The sequence below is a fragment of the Bombus terrestris genome, chromosome 1 (assembly GCF_910591885.1).
Source record: "Bombus terrestris chromosome 1, iyBomTerr1.2, whole genome shotgun sequence".
NCBI lineage: Eukaryota > Metazoa > Arthropoda > Insecta > Hymenoptera > Apidae > Bombus > Bombus terrestris.
This window is the reverse complement of record NC_063269.1, coordinates 8336358-8354466: the sequence shown is the minus strand read 5'-3', so window position 1 is coordinate 8354466 and position 18109 is coordinate 8336358. Positions and strand designations below refer to the sequence as shown.

General features: G+C 37.6%; 1 protein-coding gene and 1 long non-coding RNA gene across 8 annotated transcripts in view; one reads left to right on the top strand and one right to left on the bottom strand.

Moving 5' to 3' along the window:
• The window catches only part of LOC100643794 (nucleolysin TIAR), a 580836-nt gene that overhangs the window by 321615 nt on the left and 241112 nt on the right, over positions 1 to 18109 (bottom strand). For all 6 annotated transcript variants that reach the window (XR_007223602.1, XR_007223608.1, XR_007223603.1 and 3 more), the window contains one exon: positions 15826 to 15883. Coding sequence is in view for 3 of the 6 variants with exons in the window: in XM_048404767.1 (XP_048260724.1) it covers positions 15826 to 15883 (58 nt within the window). In the remaining 3 variants the exon portion in view is untranslated. The remainder of the gene's footprint in view (positions 1 to 15825; positions 15884 to 18109) is intronic.
• The window catches only part of LOC110119944, a 343350-nt gene that overhangs the window by 98759 nt on the left and 226482 nt on the right, over positions 1 to 18109 (top strand). For both annotated transcript variants that reach the window (XR_002308472.2, XR_007223634.1), the window contains exon 2: positions 169 to 236. This is a non-coding gene — a long non-coding RNA (uncharacterized LOC110119944). The remainder of the gene's footprint in view (positions 1 to 168; positions 237 to 18109) is intronic.

Below are 18109 nucleotides of genomic sequence, written 5' to 3'. Positions count from 1 at the left end.
TCTGGAAAGGAAATCCGGAAGTTTACCGAATATTCTTTTCGTCGTTACTAATTTCTCTGTCTAAACTCTATAATTTTATGAAATTTGTTGAACTCAAAAATAAATATTTAAAGCACTGTGATAAATAAATTTTTCTTTTTAAATTATGGAAACTTTTTTATGTTTCAGACTTTCGTAGCGAACACGAAAAGAGTCGGCTATTTTAATACATTTTTTGTATCTCCACAAAAGAATGCGTAAGTTACCTACATTTTTTAATATTACGGCGTTTATGTAATTTTTGTGCATTATTTTACTTACTGCCTGTACCTTAATCAAATTTTTATCGTATTCCATGTTATAACGAGTATGTTAAATTGATAAAATACAACGTCATCGTTATACTTTTGATGAAGCTACGGAACGTAACCCAAGTTCGGTCGCCGCAAGCGTTTCTCTTTTTATTTTCCATCGACTTGTCGTACTTTTTGGAGGCGAAACGGGTCGAGTCTGGAAGGTCTCATTAGTGTATAATTACCGCGAAATGAGCGACAGCCTGGCTAGGCTTCGTGGTTGCATCGCTTCACCTGTAACTCACTACTTTATTCTAGCAAACAACTAGCGCGCATCGATACACTATCGTGTAACATGTAACTGCTAGATCAGCAGTTACGATAAGCCGAGAATTATGTTGACAATGTTAGTGAGTGAAATACAGGTTAAACCTACTGGCAGGTGCTTCTACTGGTTGGCTTAAGACAATGTAATTAAATGGATACTGTGATAATTACACCTAACGAGAGAGAAATGCATGCTTGCGAAGTTTCCATTTACTGGATGCTTCTGTGGGCTTGCAGCTAACTATCGTCGGCTGGCTTTTCGTTGCAATCGCGCTATCCAATCGGTATCAACTTACTACTCTTTCGTTTTCATTTGTACAAAAATATTCGTATTCCGAAAAAATATCTATTGTCCGTGATTCATGATCGTAAATTTCATCGAACGTGGTTAGAAGCACGTTGATATTTGGTTGTCACTTTGGAAAATTTATTGTTAGTTCACGGTTTCCCATTAATAGAAATGATGAAACGTAGAAACACGAAAGGTGTGAATGGCATATATTAAAATTAGCACAGATAAAAAGATTTTGTACTCGAAGCCAATAAAAATGAATAACGTAGATATATCGTAATTTATGGCGGTAATAAAATTTGGAAAATTTTAGTGCCGATGCAGTGTAAATCGGTGTAGTTCTATCGCGACAGGGATTATTATTAATTACCGTGGAGCTGGCTACAATGCACTTGATGGTTCCTAAATAAAAGAAAATATCGACGTATGTAAAAATAAGAAAAGATCATAAATTACAGGAAAGGGAATAAAGAGCGTGTATCCTGTGACTACTTTTGTCGAGTGATAAATTTTAAAGTAAAAGTACTATGCTAACGAACGTCGCGCTAGAAGCGTGATTAATTCATCAAAATTTAAATGAATCGGCACCGTTGCGTTATTTCCGAAGTTCGCCGTGATTTCGCGTGCTGTCATCCTTTGTTCCGTGTCAGAGATGTCATTTTTCCACGGACAATACTTATCGTCTTTGCCCGCCGCTCTCCTTTTTTTTTTCTCCTACCAGTCAAAAAACGAGTCACGCCCGATGTTCGGTGAAATTTGCATATTTACTGGGCCGAACCGGATTCGATGCAAATTTCTGTTAAATCTTTTCCCATCACCTTCCCTGCCTAAAGCGGTCGTGTCCCGTTAATCCACAGGTTCGTATCGGAAAAATGGCCACAGACACGTTGAGTAGCTTATGGCATGCCCGGTAGCAGTTTATTTAAAACACCTATGCGGTTTTTGTCGAACGTGCATCGTGCGCACGAATTCTATCAGAAACTGGCTGCTTTCGAACAACCGACTGACGTTTCATCCGATGTCAGCGGCAGCTTGCAAACCATGGGAATAAAGAATTATAAAATTCTGTGTCTTCGACTGATGAGAACGTTAGAATATGTCTCCGCCAACGCATTGTCAATTTATGATTCGCGGCCTGATTTTTGATACGACAGTGGGGCTTCGTTCGATCGAATCGCAGTTAACAAGTTTCGTTCGGTTTGTGGAACATCGATTATATCGGAATAACGTTGTTAAAGCAAACGTAAACGTGAAAAGTGACGTATGAATTTTGGAAATAATAACGGCATCCGCATATATATCGCGGTCTTGTGAGAACCATTTTATTCTTTTATTATTTGTTGTACATATAGCAGGTTAGATAGTGCTGTGATTTTTATATGATGATATTATGATTATATGATGTACATTCATAATTGGTAATTCAAATAATTTACGGAAAAATAGACGACAAAAGAAACTTTTCAGACAACCTATTATTTTAGTAGATTCTCAACGTGATATATGTATAATCAAACTTAAAGTATTAATCATTCGTTTCCTCCGAGTAAAGAGAAAATAATGTACCGAATTAAATGAGAAATAAAAATCAGAAATAAATGAGAAAATAATGACTAGATTACAACGAACAAAAAGAAGTAATTGGAAAATTGCGTCTGGTCACTGGGATTATACGAAAAAAAGACAGACAATTTTCCATCCAATCGATTTATTCGTGCAAACAAAGCGATACAAACTTGATTTATTGCCGACTACAAAACTTTGAATATGCTATAGTAAAACAGTCAAAGAAACAAGACATTGTAGAAAGGATAAAGAAACAAAAAAAAAAAAAAAAAAAAGAAAAAAACACGGCCGCGTATATATCGGGCACTCTTTGCGGCATAATCTTTACAACCGCCATAAACTCCGTTTTTCATATCGTTCGCAAGCTCCTTACCCATCTCTCTTTTTGTTTCTTTCCCCTAGGCACGTGTCATGGCGACAAAATAATTTTCCTTCCAAGGCGGATAAGGCTTCCCCAGGTGAATTTCTGCATTTTAAAATTACTCGGTTAGCTAACTGTAGGGGTAGATATACGGTGACGTGATTCATTTCTTCGTTAACGCTGTATTTCACCTCGTGATCGTTGCTCTTTCGCGCGAACACTTTCCGCTAAACCCCAACGTGGTTTTTATCGACAAAAGTTGTGCACCGTCTCGATGACGCCTTTGAAACTCAGTGCGATCACATCCATTCAAAGTGCGCGTGAAATTAAAGAATGTCGAAGCAATTAAGCGTTGGAAGTCGATGTCAAGCGGAGTGGACAACTTATAACGTGAAAGAAAACTCTCTGGGGAGCGGCGGCGATTGATATTTAATTATTGTTCCGCCACTCGATGAAAGCCGGGCTCCTATCGTCGCTTTGAAACACAATTTTAAATACACTTTGTTTTTTGTACAAATCGAACTTAAAGCGATATATAGACACTTTGTTTTATACTTTCGACAAACTCTTAAGACTATGTTGTTTGTCTCGATGTATTTTTCCCTCGGTGGTGTTTCGTGTAATTTAATAAATTAAAACGATAGACATTTTATCAATGCATAATAAATATTTATTGTTACAAATTGCACTGACTGACGTTCTAAGTTGTGATTTAACTTATTATTACGATCATTTTTGCTTGAATGCTTGCTTGTAAACGCGAGTTCACGAGCTAGTTCGAACTTACCTCTCCTTACGTTTCGCTTTACGTTAGAAAACAGATAATTGGAAAACTGCGTCTAGCCACTAGGATTAGGCGATTTAAACAGATTACTTGTGAAAGATTATTTTCAAACACCATTTGTCCATTTTTATTATTTCTTGTATCAACATGGAAGTCGTACCTTTTCCTCGCAAACATCAATCCGATTTCACAGGTTAATATAAATCATAATTATTTTCCAAACAAGAACCAAGATTAATCATGCAATTACTGCGTACAACGAGAAATTTGTAATTCTGAAATGAGCATACGCGAAAGGAAGGAACAAATCGAGTCTCGTCGCAATCCATCGTGCAGGAACGCAAAATGACAGGAAATAGCGTCGCGTCAGAAAACAGCATCCGAAAAAAAAGGTATTTGTTCCGATGTGGACAGTTTTTACGAAAGCAGACAGGGACATTCGCGTGGAATCAGAACACATACAGCAGCATTCGTATCCGCTGTACGTTTAACGAGTGCCGTAAAACGATAGGATGTTAAATCGCTGGCCATGTACAGAGCGCACATACTGGATTCTGTGCGAATGTGAGAGTAAAGAGTTGGACGCGAGAACTGCGATGCTGTGTTGTTGCATAAATGGCGGTATATTCTAGCAAAGAGAGGTCAGCTTATTCACGCTACCTGAGTTATCACACACAGGGGATTGCAGTGATTCTCACTGTTCAATATCGTAGTCTTATCCAACGATGTTATTCCGTCCGTTCGGGGGATACCACGCAACAACCCCTGCATCTCTCCCGAGAACTCTTAACATAGTAATGTTCGGTCACTGGGCAAGTCCGGCCGTGTTTATCTTCCGTGCCAATTCTTCTACGTTTTTAACTCACGCCAAGCTGCACCGCGAACTCAGGAGACTTCGTTTCTTGCCCTTACGAATCTTTATTAACGACGAAAATTAGCAGGGTAATTTCTCAATTTCAAGGACGAATTAAAAGTATACTGCAAATTTTTATTTCCAACTTGCTTGCAAACTTTTGAAAAATTGCCGCGTAATCTAACATTTGGGTATGCTGGTAATTTGAAAATAAAATATATCGATATTGTTGAGAATTGTGGATCTTGATGGCCGAAATATTGTTATGGAGACATTAAATTTACACTGGGCATTGCTATTAACGTAGACACATATTTATTTTATAAACGATTTCTAGAATATTCATCGATACACACTTGCACGCGTCTTAGCACTTTCTTTCATACCCGACCTTTTTTAGACTGTTAACCGACCGAACTGTTTACATTCATCTGTTTCTCAGTCGCCGTGCACACACATATCTCCACACACTGATATCCACATACAAACATCTCCACTACGCATTCGACCTAGTCCAGCACAAAAATTATACATATCTCAATAGATATTAAAGATATGTCATAAATAGTGTAAAATATTTCTTCATCTTTAATGTGCATAGTTCAATTCTTTGAAACGTTGGATTTTGATAATATTGTACGAACGTAAAAAATGCTCAAGTCTGGGAGAAACCCGTATTATTGTACCTTTGAATACTAAAGATTGTTTTGCTTTACAAAGTCCAGAGGTAAATGAACTCTAGACAGATTGTTATTGCTGTTTCTTGTTATGGTAGAGTTACATGAGAAGGTTAACTTTTTGTGGTAACATTCGTCGATATAAATGTATGAACGTGTTCCCTAAGACAGTGTATTGTTATCCTTCCTTCGATCGGCATTGAGCTAGCGACGATTACAACCAGCATACACTACCTCTTGTACCTCAAATTGGTGACCTCGACGTGATCGAAATCAAAAGAGGTGAACGTGTTGTGTTCGAAATGACGACTGGCAACAAGAAACGGCAATAACAATCTGTAATTTACTTAATAACACGTAATGATACATTTCCTCGTAAGAACCATGGATTGCTGGTGTATTGGTATTTTAATACCATATATGGAAAATCTATAAAACCTATCAACCATCTAATCAACTGCGTTAAAAAAAAAACAATTACACGTCCGAAATCGCCATCGTCACGCGGTAGTCTGACAATCGTCGAAATCTTCCTTGGAAAATATCGAAAAGACGGTTTCCAAATTGAGTCCGCATTTTTCTTCGAACCAATCTGCGAGAAACGTGCTCGTAAGAAACGGCCTGTGGCTTGAGGTTCCGGTTGGCACACGGCGGCACCGTTTCCAAAGTGTGTAACGTTCATAAAAGTCACCCTGATCGGTGTTCACGGACACGTGCACACGTACTCGAGGCGTGTGCACGCGAAGTTCGGGCGAACAGAGGTGGAGCGTGGTTGCATTAACTTGATTAAAGCGCGTATCCTTCCATCAACGGAACGCCGATGGGCGCACGTGAAAATAATCTTTAAAGCGCCGTGTCCGCAAGAATAGCGAATTTTTTTCGCGCAGATTTCCTTTGTAACCGACCGGGATAAAAATTGCACGAGGATCTGATTGTTTTCCGTGCTGCGGAACCTGATGGGCAAACGCAATAATCATCTCGTGTTTTTCCTTCCGCACCTGTAATTATCAGCAAACCTTGTACGTTGTTCGTTAATGCCCCTCCTACGCGTATAATCACACGCGTCGTACGTATTATAAGCAATATACTAATTGTACACGGTTGGCCTTTTTGCTACGTCGCATAGCGTAACGTCGCGTTGGACAGCCAGACGTTATTCATTTCCTGGTCGAAAATCGGCTGACACTTCGACAATATTAAAAAACAATATTTGCCTCGGCGCTTTCGACTCGTCTATCCAATCTCGCGTTAGTCGCGCTTGGTTTCGATCGGCCGAAAAATCACAGTGCAATCTGGGAACCGCGAAACGCAACGAACAGGATTTCGAAAGTGGAACAACCGCTATAGACAACCGGGTCGAGACGAAATTTTCTATTTGCCAATGGAGGCCGGGAGTTGTAGATCAGCTCGATTCGACTAACAAATTCCAGCGATAAATTGTGGCTCGTGTAATCTCCAACGGCGGATCTCGTGCGACAAAATCGAGCACCGATGTTGAGAGGTTAAGTGACATAAGCCTGCAGGGCAAAGCCGCGCGTATCCTCGTGTCTATTAGACGATATATGATGGCAGCGTGCACGCGGCCTGATCTCGCAGACGCCCTCCGTACACGGGGGTTTACCGATTCCCTCGTCGACCCGTGCGCTACCCACAAATGCCATCCGCAGTGCTTTCATCGCACAACGCTACACACCACCGGTAGTAACGCGATACACCACGAGGTCCAGGCAGGATGCTACTGGGACGTGTGCGCGAGAACCTCGGTTTCCGTACAACATCGAGGACAAAGAGAATGCACGATGCACTTGTCTACCGCGCCCGATCCTATTCTCTCGGTTCATCGAGCTGATCGTGTCGTCAGTTAAACGCGGCTATTGCGCGAACGCGAATGTCACTACACACCTGTACGCCTCCCTCGCTCGTTTACAACTCGAGAGACCTGGTGGAACCCACCGTATCCGATTAATGACCGTTTCTTACGTCTCGCGATACGTACGAGGGATTCTTGGTTTTCTTGTTGACGATCGTATCGTTGCATGTGCTTGACTCTTACAAATGATACCTCGTGAGAATTTCTGGAATATCGAGCCAGTCCACGTGTATGTACATGCATATGTATGGATCAATCCGTTGGTTTGATAGCTCTCGAATTGCGTTGCGGGAGAATTGGAAAGCAAGTGAAAACTTCGTCACGTAATATCGACTGTACCAAAGTTTCCCTATTAATACCCATTTTTGGATTATTTTTGTCGGTTCTGATGTTTCCCGCGAGAATAGCTTTCGTTTAAGTATATTTTTCTTGGCAAACTTTTTCTATGCTTTAATGACTGAATGCTTTTATTCGATTAAATTGAAACTTTTTGTGTATCTGTATTGTAACCAGTAATGTTATCTGCAGGTGTCTCTATCTACAATTGCTGTCTCTCGATAGAAATTCCTTCATGAAAACTTGTTTATTCGAACGTGAAGTAATCTTGTAGGTATAACGTTGGTCACTCCTATAGAGGCTACCAGACTTTTTTTCCACTTAAATGGTCCTGCATCGATCAGAATAAATAATACGTAGTGATTGAATTATGCCAAGTGAGCTTGAAAATGAGAGGGAAACTCCATAACTTTCCAATATGATTTTTTAGTACTTATAATCTCTGTAATCTCCAAAGTCTTAAACTTAAAAGTCTGAATGTCAAAACTTCAAAGATTACAAACGCAAAATGCAATTACATTCATCGTAGGTTACGTTGGTTTCATATTTTTCAGATGCTTCATATTTAATTAGTATATCCTAACGTATAAGCCGAGCTTAGGGATTCCAAGACATTTCCATCAAATTAACTATATTTGCATTGTTTGTTTCATTTTCCGTTTTAACAGTGTTGTTACGCGCTTATAACAAAAGAACGTTACTTTCGCCACAGCAACCTTCTCTGATAAAAAGTAAACTGAAAATAAAACCATTAAAGAGCAATCGCTCTATTCGTTCGAAAAATTAACAAATCGTCGCGATAATTAATTAGAAATCCTATTTCGTACGCGAGTATTTCAGAACATTCGTTTGGCATACATTCATTCGTAATACAAACGTTGCTTATCATTTTAAACGACGGGAAGGGTAACCGTTTCACGCGCGACAGTTCTAAAAGGAAGCTTGAGCGAAAGAGAAAAGGATAAAAAACGTGAAAGAGCGCGCGTGCGAGAGAGAGAGAGAGAGAGAGAAAAAAGAAAGAAAAGAAGAAAGTGTACAAATTACACGAGCGCGAGAATTAATGACGCGAATTAGTGAAAAATATTTATGCTCGCGATGAGGAGCGGCCACTGCGTGGACGGGTCGCTTCACAGCACAAACCTACACATTATTCCCACGTACACGTACATTAATAAAGAAACACGACTCGCGAAATTTCCTGCTCTTTCGCGAGTCATTAAATTTAAGTACCACGTCGAGGGAGGAGGTGCGGGAGAAGTTAGAAGAGAAGGAGGCGGAGGAAGAGACGGAGATGAAAAAAAAAACAAGTTGGCGAATGAGAAAGCACGCGACAAGATGTATATACGCGAAAACGCTAGACGACAGAGCGTGAACGGAGCGAAAGGGAAACGGAGAGATGGAACGAGCGCGACGAGCCCCGAGCGAGTGAAACTGGCATTGGCGGGATGTACGTGACAGAAAATGAGAGACACGGGAAAGACAGCTTGTGTTTTGTTAATAACGATAACAGCTCCAGTAATGCATATAAACAGCAAAGGCGTGCTGCTTATGGTCTAACGGTAAACGCTTTGCCAGAGATAAACGGAATACGGGAGTGGGACTCGCGGTGTAACCCCTTTGTGCCGAAAAGCTCCGTAAATACTGGCACGATTATCCCCTGGCGCGATTCATAATGCAGGAAAAACGATGCGCGATTACGCAGTCTACCAGTCAAGCTCAATCCGGCTCTACACCACGACCTTCCAATCCGCTTTCTTTCTCTTTCTAGCCCTTTTTCTCTCGTTTCGTTCTACACCGTGCACCAACGCCATCCTATGCTTTCAAGGCTCGCAACTTTTGCTCTCTTTTTGTTCCTTCGCGACACTCCACCGACGATGATCATATGAAGAAAATGGAACGTGGATTCCCTTCTTTTTCAGCCCAGCTTCCTTCTACGAGTTCGTCTTTCGGAATAGTCGTAATAACATCTTACTCTATGGAACGGGTCAAGGAATGTCCCGTTGCTTTTTGCCGTACACGTGAAAAATGTATTTGTTCCGATCCGCTGTAAAATGGACAAGATTTTTTCGTTATTCCACGATAGACGTGGAGGAATAGAATTTTCTAACCTTGTAGTTGTAACACATTGAACACGGTTGCTTGTTTGCTGGGTGCGGATTTTCCGTGATATTCTGTGACAGGACAATTTTATTTAAAAGTTTAGATCATCGTCTCGCTTGATATCTGTATTATCGGTGAAAGCTTGAAAATACCTATAATGGGACGTGAAAAAAAGTACGATACAGTGAGTGCAGTTTCCTTTCCACGAATATTGTAATGGATATTACTTTAAGTAGCTCTTAATTAGAACAAGATAATTAAAACTACAGTTACAGTACCCGCAAGTTCTTAAATTTACACGTAGGAAAAGTTTGAAAATTTGTACATTTTGTACAACAACAGTATATTAATGTGTATGATATTTTACAGATATTACATAGCCATGTTGCGCAACTCGTTACAATTGCAATAACCTACTCGCATGTATCCCATCGTCCTCGACGTAAATCCCGATGACATGTTACAAGCCACCATAAAAATTGTATCCTTTTATGATGCGTATTATGAAGGAGATTTAAAACCATAAAAGTCCGAAAGGTTTCTCTTTTGCTGAATATAACTGTCAAAATCTCCTCTCATTACATTCCAGCTATACGTAACACGGTATATCATCTTTGGATAATATTCCTCTGTGTAGCTGATTCTCCAAGCATGCATTACGACCGTTCATAAACGATCATCGTTCTAAAGTTCTCATTCGTCGGTTGAAGTAAGTTAGATCTTGTACGATTTCGGTATGACCTGATCTTCTGATTAATATACAGCTTCGATTTCCAACAGGAAATCCTAATCATTTATGATAAGTCAATGTGTAGAAAAATATCGTAATGAAAAGAGTTACTTTACATAATTATTCCTGGTAAAAGTGTTAAAATACGTGAGGATGAATCTCGTAGGCTTCCTGTTTAAATATATTTTTACTGAATTCATAGAGTTTACTCTGCTGCAGTTCCTTTCGAACCAATCACATTTCCACCCCCTCGAAAACTATTATTACAAACTATAGAAACTAATACGTGTGTTTCTCATTTCCTAAATTATATCGAAAATATAGATGGCTACTATAACCATACCAGAAACAAAATCGCGCAAACACCAAACGTTAACCATCGATCTTCCCTATCGATTCCCTTTATTCACTTATATACTTTAACGTATCGCGAAGCATTTTTCCAGGCAGACACAGGATCGCCAATATCTTACGACGAACCTATAGAGATTCATATATCACGCGCTATGATACTGTACATATTTGCCGGTGCACAAATACGCTGCAAGTTGTAGCACGGTTTCGTAGGCTTGCGTAATATACGCTCGACCGACGAGTAAACGGTGAGAGTCCGCAGTTGCAGGATGCGCAGGTGTACCAATGTGCCGAAGTTTCGTAGCATCCCCTTACGGAAAAGTAAAACAACCGTGGGCCTTCGCCGCCTTGGTATTCCTCGTCTCGGTTGTAGCCGCAACGCGTACACAGCTATCCACTCTTCGTGAACGTGGGTAGGGAATGCGATCGTAGAGGATGGAAAACGATGGTGGGGAGGGGATGTGGGGTTGGAAAAAGTGTGCTCACCCCGTTCAACGACCGTGCAGTAGTTCCCGACCATATTTACACAGAGAATAGGGGAGGCGCGTTTTAGTTTTGCATTTGTCCGCGGGGAGGTACGGCGCGGCTTCGAAAGGGGATCGCCAAGGGGTGGACAGGGGTGAAGGAGGATTCGAGAAGTATGGGAGGACGGAAGAGGGCCAGCAATGGAAAAGCTGGTCGGAAGAACGACGAGAGATACAGGAACACCATCTAACCGTTTCAGATGGGGCAACTGTACGACGAAGAGCGAGGGTAACAAGGGGTGAACAGAGAACGATATGGCTGAAACATGGGGAAAGGGGAGGCAGAGGATCGAGTCCCATGTGCCTGTCACGGTTTTACAAGTCTATAAAAAGAGGAATTTCAGACTGAGTTAAATATTGCCGCCACCCCTCACTGAATTTCAAACACGCACACGCATTCGTCGCCCGGCCGTACATGTATAATAGGAAAAGGACACACGTGTTCACTCTTTGGCCTTTCTCGTATGTACGGCAGGCTAGAGAGGTAAGATAAGCAGACCTCCTTCTGTTATTTATGATATCATCGCTGATATTCAATGTTGTTACCCGATACTTTATTAAACTTAGTTAGACAATGTTGTAACATTGGAAGACTCGAGTAAATTTTTATAATATGTAATGAAAGCGAACGTTTGGTTGTTTTAATTAATTATTTAATTTAATTTTATTTATTAAACTTTATCTTTTTATATTTAATTTTAATTTAATTTCTTATAATCTTATTTGCTGCTATCTGTAAGAAAGGACGGAAGCGACACAAATATTTCGAAGAAATTATAGAATATTATTGGATTTTGATAATCTCGTGGCTTTGTAACTTAACTCAAGATTGAATGTTGAATAAATAATCCAAGAAATATCGTGGAATATTCACCATCTTATATAAGAAACTGTAGATAGGCCCAGAATTTAAATTCAACTCTTTCCAGTTTTCACTCGAATTAGATTTCAAGCGTTGAACAAATTTTAATTTGACAATGGAACAAATACGCGTATTTATTAAATTTTGTGCCGTAAACTTAATTAAATTAAACAGTCTAATAATGTGAAATACAATCTTCTTTGTCTCTCTGAATTCCTGGTATTCATATATACTACAGGATACCTTTAAGAATTTAAATTATGCTTTGTCGAACAAATATTCCTGAATACAAGAATGTCCATTTAACTTATAAAATATTATATATTTTAACAATTGTTTCACATTGTGACGAGCGTTTCCTTCTTCGAACAGGTGGCACTTGACACACGTTGCTCGATATTATTATCGATGCTCTCGGACAAATTATCTGCCATGATAAGCAAATACTTCTGGTATTTGCAAACGTAATTAGCCAAATGGAACGTCGGCGTGTATTTAATTATAATAAGTTTTCCCGGTTAATTGAAAGTACTTGCGGCATAATGAAATTTTTCCCGTCTTTTGTGCGTGCACAAAACACGGAAATTAAACGAGACATCAACGTTAAACAGAATTCAAAAGAGCGAAACGGAAAACACGGAGTCGAGCGCCAGCGCAAAAGCGTCGGAGGTTCTCTGCCTTTCGCGCAAAAGGTCATGATCTCGGAGAAGAGGACGGGTTTCAAAGAAATATTTTACACCGTGAACAATCCGCCGTTTAATAGTTTCCAATAACTCGCGGAAAGTAGTAGGATTTCGAATCCGCCAATCCTATTGCGTAATAAAACGCGAGAAATAAAACGAAGTTATTCGAGAAGGTAATTTTCAATGATTCATGCTGAAAGATATTTGCGTAGAATCATATTAATTTTTCTTTTCGTTTTATCTGTTTCGTTCCTTCCTTTCTCTCTTTTTTTCTTCTTTCCTTGCTAAATAGAAACGACGGAAATCCCTAGAAAGGAAGTACTTATGACGGGTTTACTGGTCTGCGGCTGTGCTTCTCCGTAGATAGGGCAACAGAGAGCGAAAGAGCTTACCAAGTGACGTACGTTTAATGCCTAACCACTGCTGTACCGGACAGCCCTTATACGCAGAAATTATAGTACGAATACACGAAACTGTTACTTCAAGTTCTACGCCGTAATTTTGCCGATTCATGAATATGTACCTGCTTTGTATAATATTCCATCTGATAACGGAACTTTTCAATCATTGTTTCGGCAAAATCGAGCAAGATGTTCCTCAAAATGATTACTCTGCTCTATATCGATTTAATTCTCACTTTGTTTTCTTCTTTCTAAAGATTATACGGCATTCTGCGCGTTTTATTCATAATTTTCTACTTACGCGCATCGCTGAAATTCTCACCTACAATTTTCCCCTAACTTTTGCTACCATATTTTTTATTTCCATTTTGACGGTTAGAGATAGGAATGCTAATGAAGTGTTAAAATATGTGATATCGGATAGCTGCATAAAGTATACGTAATAAGTAAGCTGCGTCAAGTATCAGGTTGTGCGAAAAGTGTCTTTCTTTTACGGACACGTCTTTTACGACAACGTATCTTTATACAAACATGAAACCTATTCTGTCGAACGTTGTAATCTTTATCTTGATGGAACAAAATGGATCATACGTAATTAAAAAAATGTTGTGCATCCATTATTTCCGTATAAAACGAAAGAAACTTTTCGGACGACCTAATAATTCGGTTAATTTACCAGAAAAGTGTGAAAAAATATCGAACCCTTCAATAATAAATTAATACTTTGAAATAGAAAGACTGAATATTTTAATGTTTGCAGAATTACATATATTCTCTAACTTAGCTTCTCGAATATTAGCAACAGCTCGTACACATTTTTCGCGTGAAATATGACGCTATTCTAAGAAAAATTGATCTCAGACTTTATGATTTACTTTTTTAATATGGAATATATATATTTATGAGACAACGTTATTCTTACCAAGTCCAGTGACGGTTATCTCAGTGGTTCGTAATTGTTGCACAACAATTATGCGTTTATCGTACAACCTCTTTAGTATGAAGCTAGACATGTATAGCTTTGAATATCGAAATTTGATGTGAATATGAGAAAGGGAGGAAGAGCTTTATGCCTTCTCTTTGTTCTTCTCTTCGCCGCGAGACAAAGCTAAGAACGATAATGCGAAGTCAAATACGTGCGAATGAGATCCGATGACTCTGAAGGAGGATCAATGTGAATGCATGTGAACGACAAAGAGGAAAATTAATTATTTATCTTTCATTTCATCGATGTTTCATCATTGTGTCAATTTGACGTACGAGGAGCAGATTAAGTTGCGAAAGTAAGAGACGGTTAATAATACAATAGTAGTCTATTTTACGCTAAAATTTCTACTTAGTTTTACATAGTGTAAATAGTTTAATATAAAGTCATTTATGTCCATGTTGCTATTTTATGTAACTTCTTTTAAGTTGGAATCGTTGCCTTGGTAGAACAGTGTTACTTGATACACTATACCCACGGAACTAATTCCATTTAAGTATCCGTAATTAACGCCTAAATAAGGACAATCTAGAACTTGCGAAAGGATTAAAGGTCAACGATAAGATGTTTAGAGACCTACATATATTCAATTCCCACAGTAACTGTGAAGTTTCCGGGGCTATAAACGAGTAATTTATTCCACAAAGAATTAGCTAGAATCTGCAAATCGAATTAATGTGGATCTACTTGTTTCGCTTAATTCTCTTCTAAGAATTATGCCTTAAGAATAATTAACGCAACTTATAACTTATTTCAAATAATATAAATAATAATAGAAAATAATGGTGAATTTATAAGAATTAAAGAATAAATAATAGAAAGCGTAAATAAAATATTAAAAATAATAATGAAATTAATAGTAGAAATCTAGCTGTATAATATTACGACGTAGCGGTATAAATATTTTGGTGTTGCAGACAATACTTTGAACGTAATTGAACGCAAAGAAACCTGAAAGTAATGAAAGAAAAACATTTGTATTCCTAATAATTTATAAACTTGTTTGACATACGCTATCGCGTTAAATGATGTTTTAGAAAAACAATATATTATCATAATATTGACAGCGTATGGCATAACGCTGAATTTAAAATACCTACATCGTCTATTCAATAAAACGAGTCTCGATGAATTGAATATCGCAACGCACACAAATTAACGGACTTCTTTATATTGGCCATGTGTCAAATAAAACATTTTTTACTAATACAAAGGTTTGTACTACGTAATAGAGTCTTTAAAAATATCCGCTTGATAGGCTGAACCTGTGTCCAAAGAAGGATTATGATCCACAATCTTTTGGAGCGTTTCAATCAATATTTAACAGTAATTTGCACTTACTGTATTAAGAAAATTTTAGTTTCGTATTGCTTCATATGGAGGGTTGAAATTAATTATTTCATTTAGATCACATTTCAGCCAACGTTGTACCATTGGGTATAGTAAACAAATTTTAAGTGTAAACATTGTATGCGCAAAAGCTAATTACGCTTCTGAAAACTTCATTAGTAATAATCACGTAACATGTAAGATTATAATTTAATTTTTTTTAACAACATTATTGGAATTAAAAGCAAACCCAATAACAACCAAATATTTGGACTAATTTATGAATACCTCCATTTCGCCATTTTCTACAACTTATATTGTTATATTTTATACCTCTGATACTGTTCCAATTTTTGAAAACTCATACAGTTTTGTAAATTGCATATTAGTTAATTGACCTGCTATAACGTGCGTTATGCGTATAGTGTAACGAAATCCTAATGTAACAGAAAAGGAAAAGTACCATTATCGACATCCAATTACATACGGAAATGAAAATATAAATTGTATATTACTTACTACTGGTGTCCTGTTTTGGTTGGTTTCCCGGAGACGTGGCCCAGTTAACTTTCATCTCCTGAAACAGTCAAAGAAATATACATTTATTTAAATGTTTAGATATGTAGTCGATACTATACGTATCAATTATGTATTACAAAATACATGAGAAATAAAACGAGGAACAAAAAAGGATACAACATTTCGTTGTTTTATCTAACCATCTATTTATATGACTTTCGGATAAATTTAATAATTACAAACTAGTTGACATACAGTAATAGATTTATCAATTCATGCTCTCCATATAACATTGATGCGATTTAATTATCGTTGCCTCATCTGTAACTATTATCTTTTGCGCTTATGAAATAGAGAAAACTCATGAAAATACTTGTAATAAATATCAATACTTGTAGTAAATACATATGTCTGACATATTGGTTTGAAAACAGTGTACATATATTCGTTCGTTATACACAGATTCCCAATATTAATCGTTCAGAAATAAACTGAATATCGTTGATCCAAGCAAAATTTTACTCTTAGATATCTTCCAAAAAATTTGTATTCCTGTGAAAAAGGTTCCAAACATTTGACTAACGAATGAATGTATAATGTAGTGGAAACGTTGATAAATATCGCAGAGTTCTTTCAGATTATTTCCAGAATGCAAAATGTTCAAGAAATTGAGCTTCAGTATAAGTGACCCGTTCTTTTGCAAGCAGGATAAACAAAATTTTATATTATATAATAAAATATGAAATAAGAACATTGTATAATACATTAAATAACGTGTTATATATCACAAATAATATATGAAACATTATATAATTCAATGCTTAGATATATAAAATTCTGCTGCCTTAAGAAACCTTTTATTCTCACGGAGCTTTGGTAAAACTTCTCCAACTGAAAGCTAGACCACCTTTTAGAAATTCAATGTTCAACGCCGCCCAACTGTCGCGAAACATCCTAGATAACATTTCACATTTCACCACGTAAATTGTCGGTATAAAAAGATTGCCGTGAAAGAATGGGGTTATATCCAAGAGTGGAAGTCAAGACAAAGAAACGATCAAATTTATACCGGTCTGTTCACTAGCCAGACGCGTTAAACGTAAAACGTTTTCGCTGATAAAGCACCTATGCGGTTTCCCTATACATATTCCTGCGACAGTTGGATTTCCTCAAGTGACGAGTAATTTCGTTTACAGATTATCAAGTTAATCTTTTCGCTAGAAATCGGTACGGTAATCCGCTGGTAATCCGCAGCAACAGGAAGCGATATCACGGCCGAAAGGACCTCGACTGGCGGAAATAGGACATGTTGGGTATCGTCGGGTCTTAACAGATGTCATAAACTAGATTCTTTATGCATCGTGATGTACCCAACTGTCGACATAGCCGATATTCGATAAATAGTGAAGGTCATTTCGAAGAAGCTGCGAATCTGGGTGAGCGTGCAGTAGAAAGTAAAGCAATTCAAAGGTACAACTGAAAGACGATTTTTCGTCGTAATTAATTTCGTCAATTCAGTGTTACGTAATCCAAGGGATATTTTAATATTTATAGAAAATATTTACAGTTAAAAGGTCTTTTAAACGAATAGGTAATTCTTTACATAATCAACATAATCAAAGAGGCTTTTATCATCTTTCAAATTCGTTCTATATCATCTCTGCTAATACGATAATACAATAGACCATATAATCTGGTCGTTCATATAATAGGAGTCCTCTTCAGTTAATAGGAGTTTATGTTCATAAGAGGATCCATGAAAAATTTGCTCTTAAATATCTACGTAACAATGTTGTAAACTTGTATCGACTGCGAAACCCGCGAGAGCATCACATATGTAAGCGTGCCACTACTATTTACGTCTTATCATTAGACGTTGATATAACTGGATTGACGTTCGCCAATAGTTGAATCAGAACTCAACCAAAGTTCGGTTAATCGGGCGCTGCTAAGGTTTCGTTCATATAAATGAAATTCTATTGTAAGTATATCTGTGTAGCACTCATTTACAAAAAGGAGAAGACAAAAATTAATTCGATTTTCAGAATTAAGTCCGGGAAAAACAATTAGATTCAAACTGAATTATCATTTCATAAAATATATTTATATGTTTAACTTCGTTGAAATGATAAATTCAAATACGTAGATATTCATGAAATTATCATCGTGTTTAATTAATCATCATTAACGAATCGAAATCAGCTCTGAACAAAACCATAATAAATGATTCATGAAGATGCACATTTACTTATAATCTTATTATAGTAATTATTTAATTCCTTGT